The following is a 23600-nucleotide window of genomic DNA, read 5'->3' as shown; positions in this document are numbered from 1 at the left end:
TCTGCATCTATCTGTGCTCCTTGAAGGCACTTGAATTATTCCTGACATTTTTGCTTACTGACATTTTCCGCCAGCTTCCAGAATTGGGGTAAGTGAATGAGTCTGACTCTACTTCTTTTTTTTTTTTTTTTTTTTTTTTTTTTTTACAGACTCTACTTCTTAACATAGAAAAAACTGTTTTTGGAGAATCTTTACTATGTGTCCTTTATCTAATAATGCCTCCCTGCAGCCGCTCTAGAGTGTGAGACTGTGGTTAAGTTAGCATCAAAGGAATTTTTCATGGATTCCAGCCAGTTCTGTGAAATAGACCCATGAGCATTTACTATATTATTACACCAGTTTATACAGTTAGATTGTTTGTCCTTAGGCAGTTATCAAGCTATATAGGCTGTCTCCAGTATTCTCTTGGCTCTGTCCCACTCCAAAATCAGCGCCCGGTGGATGGCATCTGGAATCCGGACAAGTTGCAGGAGGATGAGAAAGGCTGCCCCCACGTCTTACTGGGTTGGCTGCAGTGTAGAGGTCTGTGTTAGAGCTGTCATGCAAATGGCCAGAGCTGTCTGTTTGGAGGGGACTGGGACCACTGCGCTTTCCCTTCCAGTTCTTAGAGGCATGGATGGGGCATCTTGGTAATTAACACCCCAGACTGTTTCCCTGGATCATATTCTCCTCTTGCTTCAGGAGGATAAGCCTTTTCTTTACCTGACTTATAAAAGAAGGTGTCATTACTGTTAAGCAGCTTTTGATTTAAGAGCAGATACAAAGCCCATTGTATATGGGGGAGATGGTGTAACTCACCATCCAGTGGTATGTGTTGCCATGTCCTCCCTTGTGCCTGGAAGCACATGTGGAGAGGTGACCTGACAAACATCCTTCTGCTATGAAGTTATCATTGGTCTCAGGCAGACATTGAGGGTAGGAAAAATCTTCCCAAGGTCATACCTTTCAAGGCTCTTTCTAGAGGGACCATCTAATTTGTGTTTCAGACAAGGTTTACCCTGGAGGCACTATATAACCTTTGAGCCTCCCTTAGGAGATCTGAGCAACCAGCAAGACCAGGGCTTTAGAGCAGGGGCTGACCTGGAATGTTGCCCAGCACACACTGGGGTTTTTCCACCAGGCCCAGCCTGGGAATTTGCCTGGGATTTGGGGTCAGGGTGGATCAGTTCCAGAATGCCAGAGGCCAGGTAGGGAATCACTAGGTGGGATGTAGTGGTCTCTCAGGTATTTCCTTTTTGAAACTGGGGACGCAGTAGAACTTAAGTAAAGAGATGGACATAACCAGAGAAGATTTTGCAAGTGGGACAAAATGATCCACGCAGGTTTTCAAAGCTTTGAGGGTTGAGCAGAGTTAACCCTAATAAGATTTTAGACCCTGAAGGCAAAGCAAGTTCTGTGACTGTACCTTCATGGCTCTGAGGGACATAACTGTGTAACTGCTCCTTTAAGCCCCCCTCCCTACCCCCCAGCCCAGAGCAAAATGAACCAGAGCAGAGGTCCTGACAGACCTACTGAGGTGTAGCAAGTGAGCAAACCTGCCCTCTGAGCTCTGATGTCTACTCGGCAGTTACCACGTGACCAGCCATTTTGCCTGTGGCGAGCCACAGGTAAATTGAGCGCTATTTATACTCTCCTGCTTGGGGGAGGAAGTGGGAGAGATGGTCTGGGAGCCCACAACACAGCTGTCTGATCAGCCTAGGTAAGGCATACCTCCTTTTGACTTTTGCCTTTTTTCCCCCCTTAACTAATTTTGCCCCGGATAACAGCATGGGCTCTGGGGCTTTCAATTTAGCTGAATCGGTCAGTAGCCATCTCTTATTTACACTTTAATAGTTGGGGAATTCTAGAACTAGAGGAGGCTCAAACTCTCTAGGTACAACCTCCTGCGTTCTGGGGGGGTGAATATTGAGACCTCTGGGGGCATGTAATAATCTCTCCCTGGAGCTGTTCAGGGGCAGACTCTACAATCTCCCTCATTCATTCTGATGAGCAGGAAGTTCTTCCTTTTATCTAGCTGGAATCTCTCCTATTCTAACTAAAGTCTTTTTTGCCCTTTTTACACTCATGCAGAAGAAGACATAAATTCTAATTCACTTCATCTTCCTCTTGGGATCTAGCTACCTTCACTTTAGCTATTTTTACCCATCTTCCCTGGGATCTCACTGGTTTCTACGTTCCTGTAATGAATGAGCGAATGGATGCCCAGGGTAACTTGGCGGGGCATATCTGAGGTTATATCCAACTCCAACTGTGTTTCTGGATCATAGGAACTCTTTAATTCTGCGCACAATCTGGGTCTGTCTCCTGGGATGACATACCACTTCTTTTTTTTTTTTTTTAATATTTTTGGCTGCATTGGGTCTTCATTGCCGCGCGCAGCCTTTCTCTAGTTGTGCCGAGTGGGGGCTACTCTTTGTTGCAGTGCGCGGGCATCTCATTGCGATGACTTCTGTTGCTGCAGAGCACGGGCTCTAGGCGCACGGGCTTCAGCGGTTGTGGCACGCGGGCTCAGTAGTTGTGGCTCACGGGCTCTAGAGCGCAGGCTCAGTAGTTGTGGCGCACGAGCTTAGTTGCTCCGTGGCTTGTGGGATCTTCCTGGACCAGGGCTCAAACCCGTGTCCCCTGCATTGGCAGGCAGATTCTTAACCACGGTGCCACCACGGAAGCCTGACATGCCACTTCTTAATTTAAAGTCTCCTTCCCTTAGTATCTTTATTCTACCTTGTACTGATTTACATCCTTCAATTCATTGCCTCCTAGTAAGCCTCATTGACTGTTTCATTTCTTCTTGCCCACCTTCTCTTTCCCCAAATTAGAAGACCAGAGCAGTGACCCAATTGAATTTGACTACAACCTGCCAAGATTGAACTGCTAAACAGTTTAGATCCTTGCTAAGGAGTGAAGTTAATTCTGTCTTCCCAAATTCCAAATTAAGCCAGTTCTTTTTTTTTCCCTCACAGCTTTATCTTGGAAAATTTTAAACCTGCAGAAAAGTTGTAAGCCCAGTACACATCCATTTATCTTTCACCTTAGACTCATTGATAACTTTTGGCCACAATTGTCTAATCTCTCTTCCCTCCTTGTGTGTATTATGTATATGTGTGTCTAGACATACACATATGTGCATCCATAGGCACTTTTTCTGGTGAACTGTTTGAAAACAAGTTGTGAATATCTTGACACTTTGCCCGTTACTTCAAGGGCATCTCCTGAGAATAAGACCATTCTTCTACATAATGATAATATCATTATTACACATAAGGAAACTATAATTCCATATTATCTAATATCCAGTTCATTTTCAGATTTCCTCTTTGTGGCTCTTTTGTTTTTACTTTTGATCCAGGGTCCAGTCAAGGTTCTCGTTTGGTTATATCTTTAAAAAAATCTGTTTAAAATTCTCCTCCCATCCCTGTCTTTTTGTTTTTAGGTTTTTTCATTACTGACTTATTGAAAGTGTGGACAGCCTTCTAGCTGTCCCATATTCTGGAGTTTTCTGACTGTTTCCTCTTAATGGCATTTGACTTGTTCCTCCATCTCCTGTATTTCCTGTAAGTGGGAAGTTAGGTGTGGGGCCCAATTCGATTCAGGTAAAACATCTTGGGCATGAACATTTCATGGGTGAAGCTGTGTACTTCATAATACATCGCTTCAGGAGGTACACAGTGTCAGAATGTCCATCACTAGTAATGCTAAGTTTGATCACTTGAGGTGGTGACGACCAGATTTCCCTTTGTAAAAGTACATTATTCTCTTATATGTGGTACATTATGTAAGTGTTCTGTTCCCCTCAGTGTTTCTCCCAGTTGTTTTGGCATCCATTGCTGACTCCTCCTGACTGAGCTGTTACTTTGGGAGCTGTATAAAGCCAGTTCTAAACTAACACTGAAGGACATGAGTATTGATGTGAGTTGTTCTAAAGAGGAGTAAAAAAATTTTCTTTGGGCTTTTAGAATCATTGGCGGGAAGGCAACAAAATGAGGCCATCAAATTCTGTCAAACTCTAGGTATTTTGTGTGACTTGGGCCGATAGTAAATTGAGTATCAGCTGTTCACACATATGTTGCTGTCTGGAAGTTTGCGTCTGGGAGGTCAGGGAGAAGGCAGGCTGGATGAAGCTAAAAATAAGTCATGGTTTGTTCACAAAGCAGAAATTATTTTGACTATTTGAACATTATCTATAATTCTATTCTTATTTCCTTTTTATCTTTCACTCGATTTCCACTGTCCTCACTAGAAAAGGGATCCCTCCTTTTTAACTGTCTTCCTCCATTTGCCCTACATGCCCAGTGGGTAAAACAGTGTCCCCGAGACCCAGGTCTGATTGTGCTGGTTCCTAGCAGGGAAAATAATAGAACTCTTCCAGTCCGTGGGGAAGTTCCTGAACCAAGGCAGCCAGGCAGTCATGACAGTTGAGTCTGACAATGAAACACAAGGGGGGAAATGCACTTTGAAAGTCTTCTGTGGGGGAAGAAAGGCCTGTGTCTCAAGTTGCTCTGTGGCGTTGGAGAAATCAGTTCCCCTGTCTACACGAGGGTGTTCCTGGGCCCCCACCCAGAGAATTCCTGAGAGTGTGTGGGGCACACACATTCAGAACAAAAATCAGAGTAGGGTTTCAATCACAGTTGTCCTCTCACAGGATTTACTGTAGGTGAACCTCCGCAATCTCTGGTTCTTCCTTCACCTCTTTTATCTTTAAAGAGCTGAGCGGACATCATGATTTCTCCTCTACTTGATAAGAATCAGATTGTCATCTGAAGTGAAGATACTGAAGGGTTTATGCCCGTCCTCTGAGTTTATAGCCACCCAGAAATTCATCACTCCCAAATAGCCAGGCGGTGAGGATTGTTTTTAGGGGGAGAAGGCTAGGCTATGACTATTTATGCTATTCTTAACAAAGGCCAAATAGATCCCAAAGGAAAGCATGCTCCAATCAGTAACTGCTAGTATTTTGTCCTGTTTTAAGAATGTTGAAATCCTTCAGAACTCCTCTTCATAGAATTCAGATAAAAGGTGAAAAGTTCACACCACTTCCTTTTTTTCTAACTGCAGCTTCTTGAGAATTGAACAAATGTCTAAGTAACTGCTGTCTACTCTTCATACACGCACGCGCACACACACACACGCACACACGTACGCTTTGGGATCACCCTTTCCCTCCTTGCTGATAAGAAGAGTTAGGGTATTCCTCATTTTTTCCCCATAGTGACACCTCCAAATGGGTTTCTCCTGACCCTTCTCTCCAGCTGCCCATGGATGTGGTCTGCATCCTGGGGAGTCAGACACACAGCAAGAAAAGGTTTCACCTGAGCTACACACTTAAATATGGAGACAGTATTAAATACAGAGTTAATATTAAATATGGAGTTAGTATTAAATATGGAGTTAGTATTGAGGTCCTGGCTGAGAAGTTTTTCATGTGTATACAAATATCACTCTTTTTTTTTTTTTCTTTAGGTAAGCCTTCTTGGTAAGGGAAATGTGCTGTTACTCTTTTTTTCTTCCTTTTTAATCTCATTTCTTTAGTTTCTTCTCTCTGTTATGATTGAAATGAGCTATTGCTTGGGGTTGAAAGAAGTGTTTAAAGCCCCATGTTTAATTTTCCCAGCTGGGATGGATGGGGTCTCCTTGGGCTTTCCAAGGAGGGCTTCTAACTCTTGTACAGTCATGTTGAGGATTTCGGTTTGACCACAGCTTCCCTCCAAAACCCACATGTCCCTGAGTTAAGCAGTTAAGCGGCGCAGGACCGCAAGCAGCTCAGAAGACTGCCTGCACTGTTTAATCCCAACACACATACTGAAATGGAAAAGTAATCCCTGTGAAGCTGTGAGGAGGAACTTCCCCTACTTACTGCAACTCTGGTATTGGGGAATATTTAGAAATTCTGCATCCCTGTTTTACTTTGCTCCCCTCCAGGTTATCATTCCCCCCGCCTCCCCCATCCCCAACAAAAGTGCTGCATCACAGCTAGGAGACGGGACAGGACAGGGCCTGCTCCCTCAGTGTCTTAACCGTCTGCCCTGCCTCAGCCTCCTGGGTGGCCCTTTCCCTGCCTGCTTCTTCTGAAGTGAAGATCAGTGGCTGAAAAAAGCATATTGTTAGAAAAACGTGTAATAAGATCTCATTTTATTAAAAATACATATGCATACATAGGTGCACAGGGAGAGATCAGGAAGGATGTGCAGAGTGGTGATTTCTGAGTGGCGGCATGCCTCGTTTTTATTTTTCAGTTTTTGCTAATCTGCATTTTTAAAATTTCCTTTAATTTCCTCCTATATATGTACAGCTTCTGTTATAATGAGAGTTATTTTAAAGAGGGAAGGCAAGAAGATTAGTGCTAATAATGGCTCAAACCCCAGCGACATGAGAAAGTGACTGATAACTTGTTTGTTGAACCTGCCAGTTGCTGAGTTTTTGCCACCTGTGAAATCTCATTGGCTGTCTCTCTTCTTCCTTCTGTAGTCCTTCTTGGGTATTTTGGGGTCACTCAGCCTCAGGCTAATGGAGGATGGGTGGAGAGTAGCCTTGTCTTGTTTCCCAGGTTTCTCTCTCCTGCATTGCCCCAAAGATAGTAAAATAAGTGAAGTAGCCCCCCTAGATACCCAGCCAGGACCCTCTGGTCAGGGGCTGGTCTCTCCTCATAAGCTGCTAAGCCTCCACCCCACAGTCTATCTCTGGCCAAGTTGAGAAGGGCAGCCACAGATGCCTCACTTCCTGCGTCGTCTGCTGCCTTCCTCCTTTCCCTGACCCCTCCTTCTAAGAGCTGTCGCCCTCCTCCTTCGGGTTCCCGCAGTGGGGGTTTGCTGGTGTGGTCAGGCCTGAGCTGATTTCCAGCCAGGAATATGAGGGAACAGGAGAGACCAAATGGGGGTCCTTCTGAAGAGTCAGTGGCTGGAGGAACCCCCAGAGGTTGAGCTGGCAGCCTGGCCCTTGGGGAGCGTATCGGCCTGCCCCACTTCAGCCTGGTCAGCAGCTTCTTGTCCTGCTCCTCCCGTGTCACCAGGGCCTGTCACAGGGCTGGTTTGTGGTGGGCACTCAGAATCTGCTACTGAAGGAATCAGTCAGTCTACTGTGGTGTGCCAGGCCCCTCGTCAGCCGTTTGTGTGTTTCTGCCCTATTCACTGTCCCCCAAGGTGCAGCAGACACTTGACCGGTGGTCCTCTCCACTCAGAGCCCCCTCTCCCCAAAGCCATACAAATGTAGCAGTTGGGAGACAGGGCCAAGTGGCTCCGGAAGATAGCACCTAAGGCTTCTTATCTCTGGTGTGTGCTGTTTTGTTTTGTTTTTTTCCATTTGCCGTTGCCCAAGAACCAAAGCATCCGCCACTGCTCAGCTGCATGGTGAAATGGCCTGGCCCTGTGCCAGGGAGCTTCGCCAGGTGGTTGGGCTGTGGAGGCTGCTGCATGCGATGGGCCGATAATACCCCACAGCGCTGTAAACAGGACACCCCACCCTCCCGCAGCCACCCAGCCAGGGCCCCGCAACTTGCTGCTTTGTCTTGGCCTGTCATCATAGGGGCGTCTCTTCTCAGACAGGGCAGCCAATTGTCCTGTTTCCCAAATCTGAGAGGGGTACTTTCCAGAAATGAAACCAGTTCATCTTCCGACCACAAGCAACCGTTGTGACTTCTCAACACTTCTCCTTTAACCATAATCACACAATTGCAGGGCAGAACCCCATCCCCAGATCTTTCCGGTGTGCCCGTAAGGGAGGGATAAGCCCAGGAGCCCCTATTTCAACTGCACTCACTTGTGAGATTTCTTAGAGGATGTTCCCGGCTGACGGAGGTCTCAGTGCTGACAGCGCTGCTGCTGCCCACGCCTCCCAGTGGCTCTCTTTCGCCTGCATCATTCACTCCGGGTGCTGTCCTGGCTGGGTTAGACCAACACTAGGAAAGGAAAGGGCTCTGACACTGAAGCTGTGGGCCTTCCCAGGGGACAGTGGTGGCTGGAACTCACCCTGCATGTCTCCTCTTCCTTCCCCACCCACACCTTCAGTCCTAAAAGATTGTGGTGTGGGGAGGGGCTAACTGACAGTAATTGGTTTCACATGATCTATCTAATGAAGACTTTAAAGCCTTTTTGCATCTCATCTTCTGTTCTTTACAGCGTCCCTGAGAGGTAACTGAGGCTGGGACTGTGCTCCTGCATGCCGGATGGGAGAGCAGGCCCGGTGAGGGGGGAGGGCATGAGGTGTGGGCTGCAGTCACGCCACAGTGAGGGCAGCGCTGCAGTCAGAACGAGATCGCTCGCACCTGAGCCCCTCCCAGATATTCGGGGGCCACACCGCTCCAGCCTGTGGCCCCTTCGAGGATGGCACAGAACATGTCAATGTCTGGTTTTGGCTTCGGTTTGTGTTGCGTTTGGGGGGAACCTGACACCTTGGTTTGGCCCTTAATCAGTTCTGGTGCCCAAATTAGCAGGTCATCACCAAACCATTTGGGGTGGGGTTTTTAAAATAAGTGGTAGATTTGTTTTCCTGTCAAAATCTCATCTTTTTAAAGTGCCCCCCTCCTTATTTTCTGGGTGTGAAGGAAACATGGCACTTTCGTCTCCTCAAAGGGTCTAAGAACGTGGGGGTTTGGGAGGGGAGCTGCGGCTTTGCTGAGGGCTTTGAGACAGAAGGGAATTCTGTCACCTTGCGGCTGGTCAGGAGCTGGGCCGGCACACTGTGCTAGGATGTGGTCACTGTAGAAATAAGTCTGAGGCCCAGCGGTCTCATTTAAGGAAAAGAAACTGAGGCGAGTCCTCCAGTTTGTCTTAGATGCAGCGACATCCTTGCAGGCCTAGCAGAGAGGAGGGGGCTGGGTCAGAGGCAGCTGGTTCTGGATTGGGGTACTTGGTTTCTCCCCCTCCGCCGTTCCTTCCCTTTTTTTTTTTTTTTTTTTTTTAGTATTCGTGTTTTTGTTTTGTTTTGTTTTTGTATATGGAGGAGCAAGTCAGAACCGACGAAGCCCTCAGAGTCTTTATGAATAACTTTGGTCAGATTTGGATGTAGAGTTGATCAAAATGGGTGGTTGGATTCTTATACCAAATTCCAGGATCCTGAGTCCTCCCCAACCCTGGGGGTGCTGGGGAGTAAAATGTCATCTCTGATTACTGCCCTTGAAATTGGACTCCTCCTGTAACTCACGAATGAGGTGGGCTGTGAAGGGTATCAATGGGAAGATGTAAAATGGGCATGGTTTACTAGAATCCTTCCCCCTAGGTTTCAAAGGCTTCTCCAAAAAACCAACCAACCAACACCCCAAACAAAAAATTGCTATGGACACCCGGGTCAGGCCTGTGGTCTCCTTCCTTACTCCCCTCCCTGAAGGAGCTGCCAAGCATTTCTTCCTTCAGGTATGTAGGCAGGTGTCCCGCACCCTTGGAGGTGTTCCTGATGCAAAAGGGCCAAGAGCCCCGTGAACTGATGTAGGAAGAAGGAGGCTTGGATTTGGATGTAGGACTGCTCCTGACTTTCTGGGCGACCAAGTCCAGTCTGAGACTGGACTTCTCTGTGCCTTGGTCTCCTTATCAGTCTTTCTGGAGCCCCTTTAGGAGAACAAAAGACTGTACACACACAAGTACTTTATGAGGAGGGGGCAAAACTTGAAAGTATTACACAAACAGAAGAGCATACTTAGGGTCTCAGGATGGAAAAAATTCTAAAGGAGGTTTTTGCAGCGATTTCTGCTGAGGGGCTGGGAGAGGTGGCTCCAAGAAATCTTTCTCCCCAGTGCTTTTTTCTCAGCCCTGGAGTCACAGCCCTCTTCCTTCCGACAGCGGTGAAGGAGCTGTTAGAATCATGGTGTTCTGGCCTCTCTGCCAGTCTCTGGCTCATCTGCTTCCCACCTGCCTCATTGCTTCTCTGTCATGTAATCTTGTAAACTTGCCTTCAAGGGCCCCCGCCTCATCAGTGGGCTCTTAGAGACAGTTTGGGAAAACCACAGGACAGCATTTTGGTGTCTGGCCAGGCTGCCAGCATGGGTCAGGAGCTCCCAGAAGTATCCAGATTGCCACCTTTTGATCTTAAGCCCAGGATAGAAAAACGAGTGGTTGAAATGCCAGTGTAGGGGATGCAGTTGGGGCTTGAACCCAGCGTGCCTGTCACTAACTTTCTGGGTGACAGGTGCAGGGAGGGGAAGAAAGAGCTTGGGCCTCCCTGAGCCTCAGAGAGAGGAAAGGGGGCAAGCAGCTCAGGGGGATTTACTCACAGGGAGCAGGTGAGCATGGATGTGCAATGCACACAAACCTAGAATCCAGGTGTAATTAGAGCAGGCTCTCCCTTATAGTAACAGGTTAGGCGTCTGCCAATCTCCAACGCTATGCTCTAGATGCTGTGTGGGGTTCAAAGATAAATTAGACAGCCCTTGGCCACAGGTTGTTTATTAGCTGGGAGTTACAAATACTTGTAATCCAATAGAGGCTGGGAAGTACTAGAAGAGTACAAAGTACTGGGGAAAATCAGAAAGTCCTGAGACATTCCTTCCAGGGGACTCAGGAAGCTCCGTGGAGGTGGAGATGTTTAGGCTGGCCCTGATGGATGGATCAGATTTCAGCCCTGAGCACATGTGCAAAACCTCAGAGGAGGGCAGACCCAAGACATGGGTGGGAAATGGTGCATAGTGTAGTTTGTCCAGGACATAGAGCTCTTGAAGAGGAGTGACGTGTAAAGGAAAGGTAAGTGGGACCAGAACACGAGGCCTATGAGTACTGTCTTTGAAAGAAAGCCTTTGAAGAGTTTAAAGAGTGTTAAGGTCATTTAAAAGGGTGTGTTGTAGGTCAGTATATATTGATTTGGAAAGGTGTTTATGATATAAGGTGAAGACTCATTGCAAAATAATATGTACAGTATAATCCCATTTTTCATTTTAAAGCATACACGCACACGCACACACATACATGCATGCACATAGAAGGCAAGGCCCCCAAGGATACATATCTCATAGTATTATCCATGATTATCTCTGGGTGTTGAGATTTGAAGTTTTTTCTGTTTGTTTGCATATTTCTTGAATTTTCCACAATTCACACTACTTTTTGTTTTTGTTTTTTTTTTTTTTTTGGCCGCAACACATGGCTTGCGGGATCTTAGTTCCCTGACCAGGAATCAAAACTGGGCCCACGATAGTGAAAGCGTGGAGTCCTAACCACTGGACTGCCAGGGAATTCCCCACACTACTTTTATAAGTCATTTTTAATTTGTTTTTTTTTTAAATTAATTAATTTATTTTTTAAAATAAATTTATTTATTTTTATTTATTTATTTTTTGGCTGTGTTGGGTCTTTGTTGTTGTGCATGGGCTTTGTTGCGGCGAGCAGGGACCACTCTTCGTTGCAGTGCACAGGCTTCTCATTGCCGTGGCTTCTCGTTGCAGGGCACGGGCTCTAGGCGCATGGGCTTCAGTAGTTGTGGTGCACGGGCTTAGTTGCTCTGCGGCATGTGGGATCTTCCCGGACCAGGGATCGAACCCGTGTCCCCTGTGTTGGCAGGAGGATTCTTAACCACTGCACCACCAGGGAAGTCCCTTTAGTTTGTTTTAAATGAGCACATACTATATGATGGCTGAGGAAAATGACCTAGAAATATGTAAGGAATTAGATAAAACCTGAGACTAAAAGTTATCCACGCAATAACATTTATGATATCCAAATTGGGGTGGGGGAAACCTCTCAAACGTCCAATAATATGGGAGTGGCTAAGCAATCTACTGTATATCAACCTGGTGGAATATTATGTAGTCTTTAAAAATGACAGATATGTAGATTGTCGATACTTGGAAATGGGTAGAACAAAGCAGAATATCATGTAATATGTTTTGTATTGATTATACTATGTCAAAATGTGTGTAAATATTTAAATGGATTTAGAGAATGTAGATAGTATTATTAGTGTTTCTCTCTTTTTTTTTTTATTGTGGTAAAACACACATAACATAAAATTTACCATTTAACCATTATAAGTTTATGATTCTGTGACATTAAGTACACTTACAATGTTGTGTAACCATCACCACTGTCCATTTCCATAACATTTTCATCACCCCAAGCAGAAACTCTGTGCCCATTAAATAATAATGCCCCATTCCCTTCTCCCCCTAAGCCCCTGGTAACCTCTGTTCTACTTTCTGTCCCTATGAATTTGCCTGTTCTAGGTACCTCATATAAGTGGAATCATACAATATTTGTCCTTTTGCGTCGGTTTTATTTCATGTAGCATAATGTTTTGAAGTTTCATCCATGGTGTAACATGTATCAGAACTTCATCCCTTTTTGAGACTCCATTGTATGTGTAGAACACATTTTGTTGATCCATTCATCTGTCAGTGAACACTTGGGTTGTTTCTACCTCTTGGCTATTGTGAATAGTGCTGCTATGAACATGGGTATACAAATATCTCTTTGAGACCCTCCTTTCAATTCTTTTGTATATATACCGAGAAGCAGAATTGCTGGATGGTATGGTAATTCTATATTTAACTTCTTGAGGAACCTGCCAACCTGTCAGTGTCTTTTTAATATAAAGCTCTTCAAGTTTATTTATATCTACAGTCCCCAGTTCTTTTGCTGTGCTTAATGCACACATGAATTATCAAGAGGTTAGTACAGATGTGAAAGCATTTTGCTCTGTTTAAAGGAAAGAGCCTTACAGACCTTAAGATTATAGTGTGTTTTGAATGTGGCTGCGGAAAACATGGTCAACCCAGATGACTGAAACTTACAGATGATTCCAGAACGCTTAGATTTTAGCAACACTTTCAACTTTTACCTTCCCCCAGAAAGCTTTAATCAAGGTAAAAATAAAACGAGTGGATTTGTAACTGCTTTATTTTTGTTCTATTTAGCCAGAAGTCAGAGATAGAGGAGAGAACCAAAAGACTTGGATATTCTCCTGGATCCTGGATGGTTGAAAGTAGTTATGTCATTCTCTTTGTCTCAGTCACCTAGGTTCCCTGGAGCTAATGGTCTTGAAGGAAATAGGAAGAGTCCTTCAGTTAACTGGGTTGAATTTGTACATAGGAGCCTTGCAATCAGTGCTGGAAGAAGGCAGGAGATAAAAGGAAATAAAAGGCAGGATAAAAGATGGAGGAAAACTTGGTTTTTGTCCACTTCCAGTTACTTCTTTAATGATGGGAAACAGTCTTGCTCTCAGGAAACTCAGTGCGGAGACCTGGGAGTTCACAGTCTGTAGTCCATTAGGAACAGGAGAAAGAAGACATGTGTAAAGTAACCCCTCGTCCAGAGTGAAATGGTGTAAATTGTTTCCAGTGAGAAAGACCAGCTGGATAAGTCAGGAGAGCTTTCATCACGCTGTATGTGCTTTTATGGGCTGCTTCAAATTCTGTCGGAGGGAGGTAAATATAAGTGAAGATGCGGCAGTCCGGTGAGGCTTCCTAAAAGAGGGAAGGTTGGTTACTGTGTCTGCTGCCTCCTTGCTGATGTCCAGGTGTGCGGGCTGTGCTCTCTTCCAGCCAGCGTCCCGTGTTCCGTGGCCCCAGAAAAGCCAGTGTGGAGGCCTCAGCCACCCCAGGTCCGACGTACATTCTCCCTGGACACCATCCTCAGCTCCTACCTTCTGGGCCAGTGGCCACGAGATGCTGATGGGGCCTTCACCTGCTGTACCAATGACAAGGCCACCCAGGTAATGAAGCTCTCTGCTAATGGGATAAGGGATAAAGGTGGGGTGGTGGGCTGGCCGAGGAGGCCTTGGGTCGACTTACCAATACTCAGTCATTGACGTGACTTGTCCTGGGTTTTGGCTGTACATATGCACCATGTAGCTTTTCATCATCTCATGTTAACCTACTTGGTTCTCTTCGTAAATTTACCTGAAAATGAGTTTGCATTCCACCTGACTGGTGGGAGAGAGAAGGCAATCTGGGTTTATCAGTTTGGCTTTGAGTATTCATGTGTGGGTATACAAGAGTTGATTTTGGAATTTATTCTAGGTTTTAATAAATGAGATTTACGTTGCTAAAACAGACCAACATTCAACTGAGTATGCACTCCCCAGACAACTGGAAGAGGTGGCCCGAAAGTGTGTTGAGCCAGGATAGATCCCACTAGAGCAACAGGAGTGGAAAGTTCTCAGATAATGGAGAGTTGATCCCTAATCAGTAGCCCTGCCTGGGATTTCGGTGGACCCATTTGAGTCTGATGGAGCCCAGGTCCCCTCTTCAGGGTTTTTCTCTTCATTAAGAATCCTAAACTTAGAAGGGATCTCTGTAATCATCCAGTCCATTGGTCAGTTTTTGAGTAAGGTAGTGTTAGCCTGAGCAAGAAGTCATCTCATATGTGAAATTATATGAAGCTATTTCTTCATCTGACTCAGGACTTCAACATTTTCAGCAGTTAAGTTTTTAAGAGTCAGATCTTCTCCCTTTTGATGCAGTTTAAGCCCATTCCTGTTCAACTTCAGAACAAATGAGTTGTTCTCAGGAAAGAGGAAACAGGGTGGGGAGAACACAGGCTCAGAGGAGAGGCAGCCCACGTCCTGGGGGATGCTGGGCCAGTCACTCTTCCTTTGCACGTCGCTGGAGCGTGCCCGCCCCGCCTGATTGGAGGTGGGGTGCCGGCCAAATGGGAAAGGGTTTTGTGCGCTCGCTTCCCCTGTCCTCCTCTGCGGAGCACATCTCCCAGTCCCTTTTATTTATTTTTTAAATGAGATCCATTTTCAAATGTTATTAGTGAATGTTTGAATGCCCAGTACTGTTCTTGGCATGTCAGAGTAGAGAACAAGGAAATGAGAACAAGATTTGACCTTGGTGAGTCTGGATGCCAGTTCCATGAAGGCCAGTGAACAGGGAGCCAAAGGATGAGATGGGGCCAAATGTCTGGCACAGTTTACAGGAGGGGAATTCTCATAGGAATATGCCACCTTGGACCAACAAGAGTTGCTGCAGTTAAAATTGATGGCACTCTTTTTTTTTTTTAATTAATTAATTAATTTATTTTTGGCTGTGTTGAGTCTTCGTTGCTCCGTGTGTGCTTTCCCTAGTTGCGGCGAGCGGCAGCTACTCTTCATTGCGGTGCGCGGGCTTCTCATTGCGGTGGCTTCTCTTGTTGTGGAGCACAGGCTCTAGGTGTGCGGGTTTCAGTAGTTGTGGCACGTGGGCTCAGTAGTTGTGGCTCACAGGCTCTAGAGCGCAGGCTCAATAGTTGTGGCACACGGGTTTAGCTGCTCCGCGGCATGTGGGATCTTCCCTGACCAGGGCTCGAACCTGTGTCCCCTGCATTGGCAGGTGGATTCTTAACCACTGCGCCACCAGAGAAGTCCAGTGGCATTCTTTAGATCTAGGAACAGACTGTGAAGGGAGAGCACGCTCCAGGTAGCACACCGACTTCCCGGAAGCCCCAGACAGTGTTGTTCCTTGTGTCCCCTGAAAAGGGCAAGTAGGATAGGTTATACTTCCCCTTCACATGCCTGGAGCACACACCCCTTTCTCTTTTGAGAGAGTGTTTAGTCCAAATAATGCGTCTAGTCAAGGAGGGCTTCCTGGAGGAGCAGGACTTGAGGTTGCTTTGGTTGTGTAAGCTCATGATTACATCCCCCTTCGTCAGATGGCAGGCTTCCATGCAGCCCACCTACCTATCCCCGTATCCTCGTCACTGTCATTTCCTGCTACCAGCCTTCTAGGAAGCCTCCATCCCACTCCTCAGATGGCGTTCTCTTTGTCAACTCAAGGCAGGGTTGGCCTCAGATGTTCCCTGGCCGGATTTAGAGGCATGGGCTCTAGGCTGTGTGTTTTGCTCAGGCTCCAGCTGCAGGCCAGATCTTTTATATAACAAGTCCGGGCTTCTTGCCACAGCAAGACAGAGGCCAGCGATGCGCCTCCGCGGGTCTGGCAAGGCCGAGCTGTGCAGCTTTCCTCTTTCCCTGGGCTGGGCTCCAGCCCTCGAGGAACCCTTAGCAACCTGTCAATATTGTGGCTGCAGTCAGGAGGTGGGAGAATTCTGATCAACGTGGGCATCCAAACCCAAGTATGTGCTCTGCCCATCTTTCATTCCTGGCCTTCTGGGAATTTTCTGCTTCTAGGTTTTGGGCTCCATTCAAATTCTTGCTTGAGCACCCTGGTCTGGCACAAGCTGCCTTCTTCAACATCTCCCAAAGAAATTGGTGCTCCTTCCCTACTGAGCACGGCTACATCACCCAGAAGGGACTGGAGATGAGGGAGAGGTTTTATGGGGGAGACACAAGGGGGTGCAGAGAAGAGTGGAGGGAAGGTAGGGAGGCAGGATCTACCAAAGTCCTTGAAAGCTTTTAAGTCACTAAAAATAGATGATGCCAGCACGTTTCCTTAATTCCTTTGAGCTCGAGGGGGGCTGTTCCCCCCCCTACCCCCACCTTCTGCGCTTTCTCTTCTAGCCACACCAGTGAAGTACCTCCACCGCACCTGGCAGGCCCTCACTTCTCTCTTACCTGTGCCCCCGACCCAGCCCCACACACACCCCAGCCAGCCGCCAGAGTGTGTGTTTGGAGACCTCATCAGCCTGGCACTCCCAGGGGCAGGACTTGCAGTAAGGACAGCAGCCATAGTCATGGTGTAGGCGGAGCAGCTCGGCTCCCCTCTCTGAACCCCCTAGAGCAGGCAAGAGCCCTGCAAGTTTCATATCAGAACACCTGCCATTTAGATAGCCCAGCACACTGCGTCCTCAAGGCTTCTCCCAAGGCAGAAGATGGGTTAAAAGCTCTCGGTTCTGGAATTGCAGCAGGTTGCCAACAGTCCCAGTATTCCCTCCCTGGGCTTAGCTGTGTCTTAAGCCCTTAGGCAGGCGCAAAGGATAGCACGGGTGGTTCCCAAGCAACTTGCAGTCTGACATGGAGAGCGGGCTTACCCAAATATTTGGGGCAAGTGAGGAAGAGAGGTGGATGGATCTTATTTGGGAAATTGGTTCTCCTAAGGAGGTGTGAATGTGGTCATCGGGAAAGGAGGGCTTTGGAGCTGCTACATGTTCTGAGCCAGGATGGGTGATGGGAGCGGGATGACCAGGTCTCCCAGAGGTCAGCTTGGTAGGTGTAAGGAACAGCTTGGGTGCAGTGGGTGCTGGACGCAGAGGGGCCAGTCAACGAGGACTAGGAAGGCTCTTGTGTGGTTTCACCATCATCTGGAGGTTTCTTTGTGTCTCGGAGGACTTTGTCAGGATTGTCCAGGTAAATCTGAATCTGTTTTCCCCTCTCCTGACTGCCCTCCCCCAGGTTAGCTGGTCACTCAGAGCTGGCCGTCAAGTGCTGTGGGCCGGCCGCTTCTGGCACTGGGCCCGGGGCCGGGACGGGAGATGGCAGCACATGCTGGTGGTTGCAGTCACCCCTCCCTTCTTGCTGGGAGTCTTCTCGCACTCTTCTGGAGGGAGGAAGTGGTCTCACCACAGCTGGAATGACTGTTGGAGCCAAGTTCCCCCGCTGGTGTTCTCATCCTGGAGACAGACGGGACCCTGGGTGCCTGCTCTGCCTGGCCCCCCGTTCTGCTCATCCCCAGCCCCATTTCCTCTGCAGGGTCCAGGTGAGGTAGGGATGCCCTTATGAGAGACTTTTTTTTCTTTAGGACTGAGTTACCCTTTGGGAAAAAAAATTAGCTTAAGTCCTTGACAAACTTCATGGAGTGTCCTGAAGGGCAGAGGCAGAGGTGGCATGCTTTGTTTGGGAAGATTTCCCTTTCTGTGACTTTCCCTACCTGTGTGCTGTCCTCCTCTTTTTCCCAGTCCAGTGCCTCAGCATTTGGTGATGACACACGATTCAGTCTGCTTATGATGGGCCTTTCTTTGCGGCTGTGAGGGCCTGGGCACAGTGCCTATTTCCCAAACCGGTGAGCAGGACCAGTTGTTCAGTATATGGTTTGACATCAGCACAGAATATTTGAAAATGGGTCCATGATGGAAAATCTGAGGGTTGCACAGTCACCGTAGGGCCACAGATGGTGGCCTTGGCCACCTGCTGCTAGAGTTCTCGGCGCTGGCCGGCAGACCACCCTCAGAGCCTTTCCTGCCTCTTTTTCTGGCCAGAGTCCCAAGAGGCTGATTCCCTGCTGAATTTCAGTTCAGCAAGTAGTTACTGAGCATATATACTAGGCCAGGCACCACGCTGCTCTACACATCCGCATAGGTACACTGGGTTATGTTCCCAGGGCCCAGCCAAGGTCACTGGAGACAGCAAGGACCAGGACTCTTCCTGTCTCAGAATCTGGGTAGAGGCTTAGTTGAGTGGGGGGCAGAGAAAGAGGTTCCAGTTTGGAGGGTTTGGGCTCCATCTCACCCCTGCCTTCTTGTTATAAAGCTGTCCTCGCCCTCACCCAGTTATCCCACATGTTGCTCTGGGACTTCAGAATCCCAGGCAAAGCTTCCGTGGTCTAACCCACATCCAGTTTTACATAATCCGAGCATCATCTGCATAGTTGGCTGACGCCACTCGTGGCCAGTAAGTAGCCCTGCTTCTCCCTTAGCTGCTCCCCCTGGGCCAGGGTGTTAAAATAAATCTGTTCCAGTGTGTGAGTCCCTTTGACAAACATGACTGGCCTGCTGAGCTCAAGCTTTATCCTGCTTCCAGAGGACTGTCTGGAACAACTACTTAACGGTGCTGTCACACAGCCCGGCTTGACCCCCATTGTGCCATGAAGGGTCACTCTTTGAAGGGTAACCTTCCTTAGCTGTGACTCTTCTGTGCTCCAAGGAGACCTTGGCCCAGATACCTGTGGTGAGACCCAGGAGGAGGGGCCTGTCCACCCAGGGGCACTGGAAATAAGGGGCCGGCATGGTCCCTTTCTTGATGCTCCTAGGTCACCTTGGAGGGGCCAAAGCCCATACCTGTGCATGTGCCTGCCTGAAGAATACTCAAGGCCAGCATGTAAACAGCTTCAAACACAGGAAAACCTACTGTATTTGGTTCCTGAGGCTGGTGTAACAAATTACCTCAGACTTAGTGGCTTAAAACAATGGAAAGTTATTCTGTCATAATTCTGGAGGCCAGAAGTCTGAATTCATTCCGCTAGGCCAAGATCAAGGTGTTGGCAGGGCTATACTCTCTCTGGAGGCTCTCTGAGAGACCCATTCCTTGCATCTTCCAGCTTCTGGTGGTTGCCAGCATTCCTTGGCTTGTGGCCACATCACTCCAGTCTCTGCCTCCATGGTCACATTGCCTTACCTTCTTCTGTGAGTGTCTAACCTCCCTCTGTCTCTCTCTCTCATAAGGACACTTTTAATGGCATTAGGGCCCACCAGGATAATCTTTGCATCTCAAGATCCTTAACTTAATCGCATCTGCAAAAACTTTACCATATAAGGTAACATTTACAGGTTCCAGGGACTAGGACCTGATTTCTTTGGGGGGCCATTTTCAACCTGTCACACCTACAGACCTCGTCTCCTACTACTCTGCCCCTCACCCACTCTGCCCCAGCCACACTGGCCTCCTTATCATTCTCAAACCCACCAGACTGGCTCCTGCTTGGGGGCCTTTGCACTTGCTATTTCCTCCATCTGGGTCACTCTCACCTCTGATATCCACATGTCTCACTCCTCATCTCCTTCATGTTTTCAGCAGATGTTCCCTTTTCACTGAGGACTTCCCTGACATTTTAAATCATGTTCCCCAGCCCAGCATTCCTATTCCCTTTCTTTGCTGTATTTCTCTTTCAGTACTTATCACTGTTTAAACTGTGCCTCCAGCTAGAACGTAAACTCAAAGGGGATGAGGATTTTTGTCATTTTGTGCCTTGTTATGTCCCCGGCACCTGGAACAGCATGTGACACACAGTTTGCATTCAGTAACTCTTTGTCGAGTGCATGAGTGATGTGTACCCTGAACCCATCTGATCAGAGAAGATGCAGAGTGAGGCAGCAGGCCGCATGAGGTGGACAGCTAGGAAGGGCTCCCTGATGGGAAGGCTGGGAAGAGCTGGTACGGCGGGCCGTCTTAGGTGGGGAGACCAGGCTTAGAGGTCAAGGGATAAGGAAAGAAAAAGGAGATGGAGCTACATTTGCCTGTGGGACAGAGAGCCCATGGATGGAGGGTAAGATGGTGATGTCTATGGCCAGGGGTGGGTGTTGAGGCAAAGCGATGGCCTTAGTAGCACAGTTTACAGAGTAGGCAGTAGTTGCTGGGAGATGCTGCTGAGCAGATTGAGGTGAGATGGACTGAGAGAGGAGATGATCCCAGCTGCCATGAGTTTTCACATGCATTCCAGCCTCCAGCGCTAGCCTACACTTCTCCTTCCACCCCCTCACGTATCTCAGAAGAAAGAGGCAGTTGAAGAGTTTGCAAGAGATATTAGTAGAACTGGTGGCAACCTGAATGTGGCGGCTTTTACCTCCTTCTCACCACCCACCTGTGAGTGCAGTATCTTCCCGGAGGAGGAGAAACAGGCATCAACAGCTTAGCCTTTGTCACCCTTCCTCTGTAGTCTCTGCCACCTTTCCAGGGACAACGAGCTTGCGTGGAACGCAGCTTTGATGAGCAGACCTAGTTATCTATAGGTTTGGCTTGGAGCCCTGGGAGGGGAGGAGTGTTCGTGCATCTGCTCCGCTCAGGGCGCTGTGGGCTTCTCCTCTCTTTTCAGTATCTGCAGCAGCCTTTTCTGAGGCTCTGTCTGCCAACACCCTGATAGGCATTTGGAAGTAGACCAGCTGCTTGGTTTCCACTGTCAGAGCCAGCTCCACCTCGAGGCTTTGGGGTATAGGCCTGAGGATATGCTCTCTGCCCTTTTGCTAAAGAAGGAATAGTGGGGACACATCTCTGGAGGGTCTCCCTTGTGGTGCTGGCCTCAGGGAAGGGAGTCTGGCAGTTGTCTCACCCTGGCTGTGTCGCACGGCCGGATAAAGGCCCTGATTGGTGGGCAGCTGGGAGAAGGAAGAGGCAGGAAGGCTCGGCATCCCCGTGGACCCTCTCCCCTGCAGCTGTTGCGCAGGGCAGCCTACTCCCACAGCCCCACTCAGACTGCCATCACCGAGCTCTTCTTAACAGCTGTTGGGTGGTGAGTTGTTGGGCTTTTTCCCTCTTATCCTCCCCCTTTTCTGTTTGTAACAACCTCTCGGGGGAGGTCAGCGGATCTGTTGGAGGAGACAGTTCCCAGGCCCTCATGGTTTTGGCAGCTTGTGCAAAGAAGTTAGAGAGGAACTGGTTCCACCAGAGCCTTCCCCCTTGGGCCCCTCCCTTGGAATGGAAGTAGGGATGCTGGTGGGGGGGGAGGGACTGTGTCCTCCTCTGCCTCGTGCTTAGAGCCAACCACTTCCTCCCTCTGGTAGGGGCTCAGGAAGTGGGTCTACAACTCCCCCTGCCTCCATCCTGGGTCCTCTGTCTTCTGTGCAGTGGGGGAGGGAGGATGGCAGACTGAGAGTCACGTTCTCACAGGGACAGAGCAGGGCCCAGGAGAAGGAGCTGTGATAAAGCCGAGAGGGGTCAGGAGTCAGGACTGAGTTCAGAATTCTGGCTCCCTCCTTTGCAAAAATGTCCCCTCCCTATGTATTCAGCAGGACTTTGGGGACCCTAACCCTCTGTGGACAGGGAAAAATCACGGAACAAGCTTGGGGTGCTGCACTGCACAGAAGTCTTCTGCTTTGGTTCAGGATGGCGCACGGGGCATCTCTGTTGAGCTTTTTCCTGTCTTACCAATTAATGATTCCTTAATGGAGTCCCGTCTGGTAACTTGTTTTCATTAGGCTCCCAGGAACCTGGGCCCGTGCTGGGCACATAGACGGGGAGGGAATCGAGGAGGCCAGTGTTTCCCTGAGCCTCCAAAAAGTGCTCTTTTGGAGCTGGTCGGGATAGGGAGGGACAGTTCTGGTCCTCGCTGCTGGGGAGGAGCACTTGGAATAGCTGGGGCTGTAATCCATGTGTAAAAGTCATAAGAGAGTAAAGAGCAGGTTGGCCTTATTGGCTCGTCAGGGAAGGTTTCCTGGAGGATGTGGCCTGGGAAAGAGGCAGTGCAGGTGGAGAAGCCTGCAAGAATAAAAGGGGCTGGCAGTGTCCAGGAGGTTGATGAGCAGATGAGAGGAGACTTCAGAGAGCCAGCACCTCTGTCTGGGGAATGGTGTGTCTGCTTCCCCAGAGGCAGCCTGAGAAGCTGCTCTGGCTCACTGGGTTTCTCTCCCTGCAGACTCCCCTGTCCTGGCAAGAGCTTGAAGGCGAGCGGGCCAGCTTGAGTACACACAAGCGCTCAGCGTCCTGGGGCAGCACAGACCACCGAAAAGAGGTAACTGCCCCCTTTGACTCTCTGGCCCGGGAAACTGCCTCTCGTCTACCCCCAGCACCATGGACACATCCGCTCCAAAGTGGACCCACATTTCCAGTCTCACCTGCCTCGACCTAGTCTTTTCCTAATGAGATGGCGCCTTCATAGCTGCCTCCCAGCCTCCTGGTGGCCTGGCTTCATGAGCCCAGACCCTCCTGCAGGCAGGGGCTTGGCCCTCCAGCAGCCTAGCTCAGGGTGGGGGTGGCCATTGTTCTCACTTCACTTTGAGGTTGGATCCAGATAAGCGTTTCAGAGACTGGAGAAAGAGAGCGAGTTTCTGGGAGTTGGAAGCCCCCAACCTCATTTACTACTTAACTACTCATCCAGCCTTATTTTTAAAAGTAGAGATAAATAATGATGTGTCCTCAAACACTTCTTCCTGGCCCTCGCTCCCTCTCATGAGGGCCGCAGGGGTTGAGGGTGAGAAGAGAAAGCCATAGACTGGATTCCAGGGCTCGCAACCCAGCTCTGCTTGGCATGCTGTGGGGAGCCCCCAGGAGGGCCAACTCACCAGGGGTCACCCTTTACAGGGCAGTAGCTTCTGCCCTCTTGGTTGCAAGAACAGAGAGAGAATATGAAGTATTTAAGGCTAGTGGGAAATACAAAGTATTTACAGTTTGTAATTATCAGAGTATTTACACTAAGGACCAGTAGGTCCAGAATTACAAATGCGACTGGGACAATATTTAAAATTGTTGATGATACTCCATAATTGTTACAGGACGTGAAGTTGGGACAGAAGCTGATACTCCTTCTGGAGAGGCTGCTCCTTGCTCAGTGCAGTCTACTTCAAAATGGGGGGGAATCCTTCCATCCTTCTTGGTCCCAGGGCCTTTGAGATAGCTGTGAATGTATTTTGAGGAGTGGATTCAAAAACATCATTTTCCATTTCTATTAATAGAGTAGTATTCCATGCCTTTGGAATCTGCGAAAGACAAAAATGGTTTCAGTGTTGTATATTTTTAATTTTTCGGAACGTGAGCCATCTGTGGAATACATGGTAATTCAAAAAATCCAATAATCTGGTTACTATGGTGTCCAGCTTGCCTGATGAGCCTATCCTTACAGTTTTGAACACCACTGAGGTATTTTGAGATGGAAGATTAACTTCCATCTTCCTTTTACGTATTTTCATGGGCTTCTGGCAAGAGCCACGCCTGGGAGGGAGGACCCAGTGCGCTTTTGCTTTGCTTCACCTGCCTGTCCTCTCCCCCTCTCCCTGCCGCCAGATTACCAAGTTGAAGCAACAGCTGCAGAGGACAAAGCTTAGCCGCAGTGGGAAAGAGAAGGAGCGGGGCTCCCCCCTCCAAGGGGACCATGCTGTGCGGGGAGCACTGAGGGTACGTCTCTTCCCCAGCCCTCACCCCTCTGTCATCCTCTGTGGCGGGCCCCCTGGGGT

The 23600-nt window shown here is 48.4% G+C and overlaps 1 protein-coding gene across 1 annotated transcript in view; it reads left to right on the top strand.

Moving 5' to 3' along the window:
• FAM117A (family with sequence similarity 117 member A) overlaps positions 1–23600 on the top strand; it is a 44360-nt gene that overhangs the window by 12931 nt on the left and 7829 nt on the right. Inside the window, exons 2-4 of the mRNA XM_061176775.1 lie at positions 13454–13623; positions 22067–22162; positions 23431–23541. Of these exons, the coding sequence (XP_061032758.1) occupies positions 13454–13623; positions 22067–22162; positions 23431–23541 (377 nt within the window). The remainder of the gene's footprint in view (positions 1–13453; positions 13624–22066; positions 22163–23430; positions 23542–23600) is intronic.

Source organism: Eubalaena glacialis, chromosome 19 (assembly GCF_028564815.1).
Source record: "Eubalaena glacialis isolate mEubGla1 chromosome 19, mEubGla1.1.hap2.+ XY, whole genome shotgun sequence".
NCBI lineage: Eukaryota > Metazoa > Chordata > Mammalia > Artiodactyla > Balaenidae > Eubalaena > Eubalaena glacialis.
This window is presented reverse-complemented; position numbering and strand designations above follow the sequence as displayed.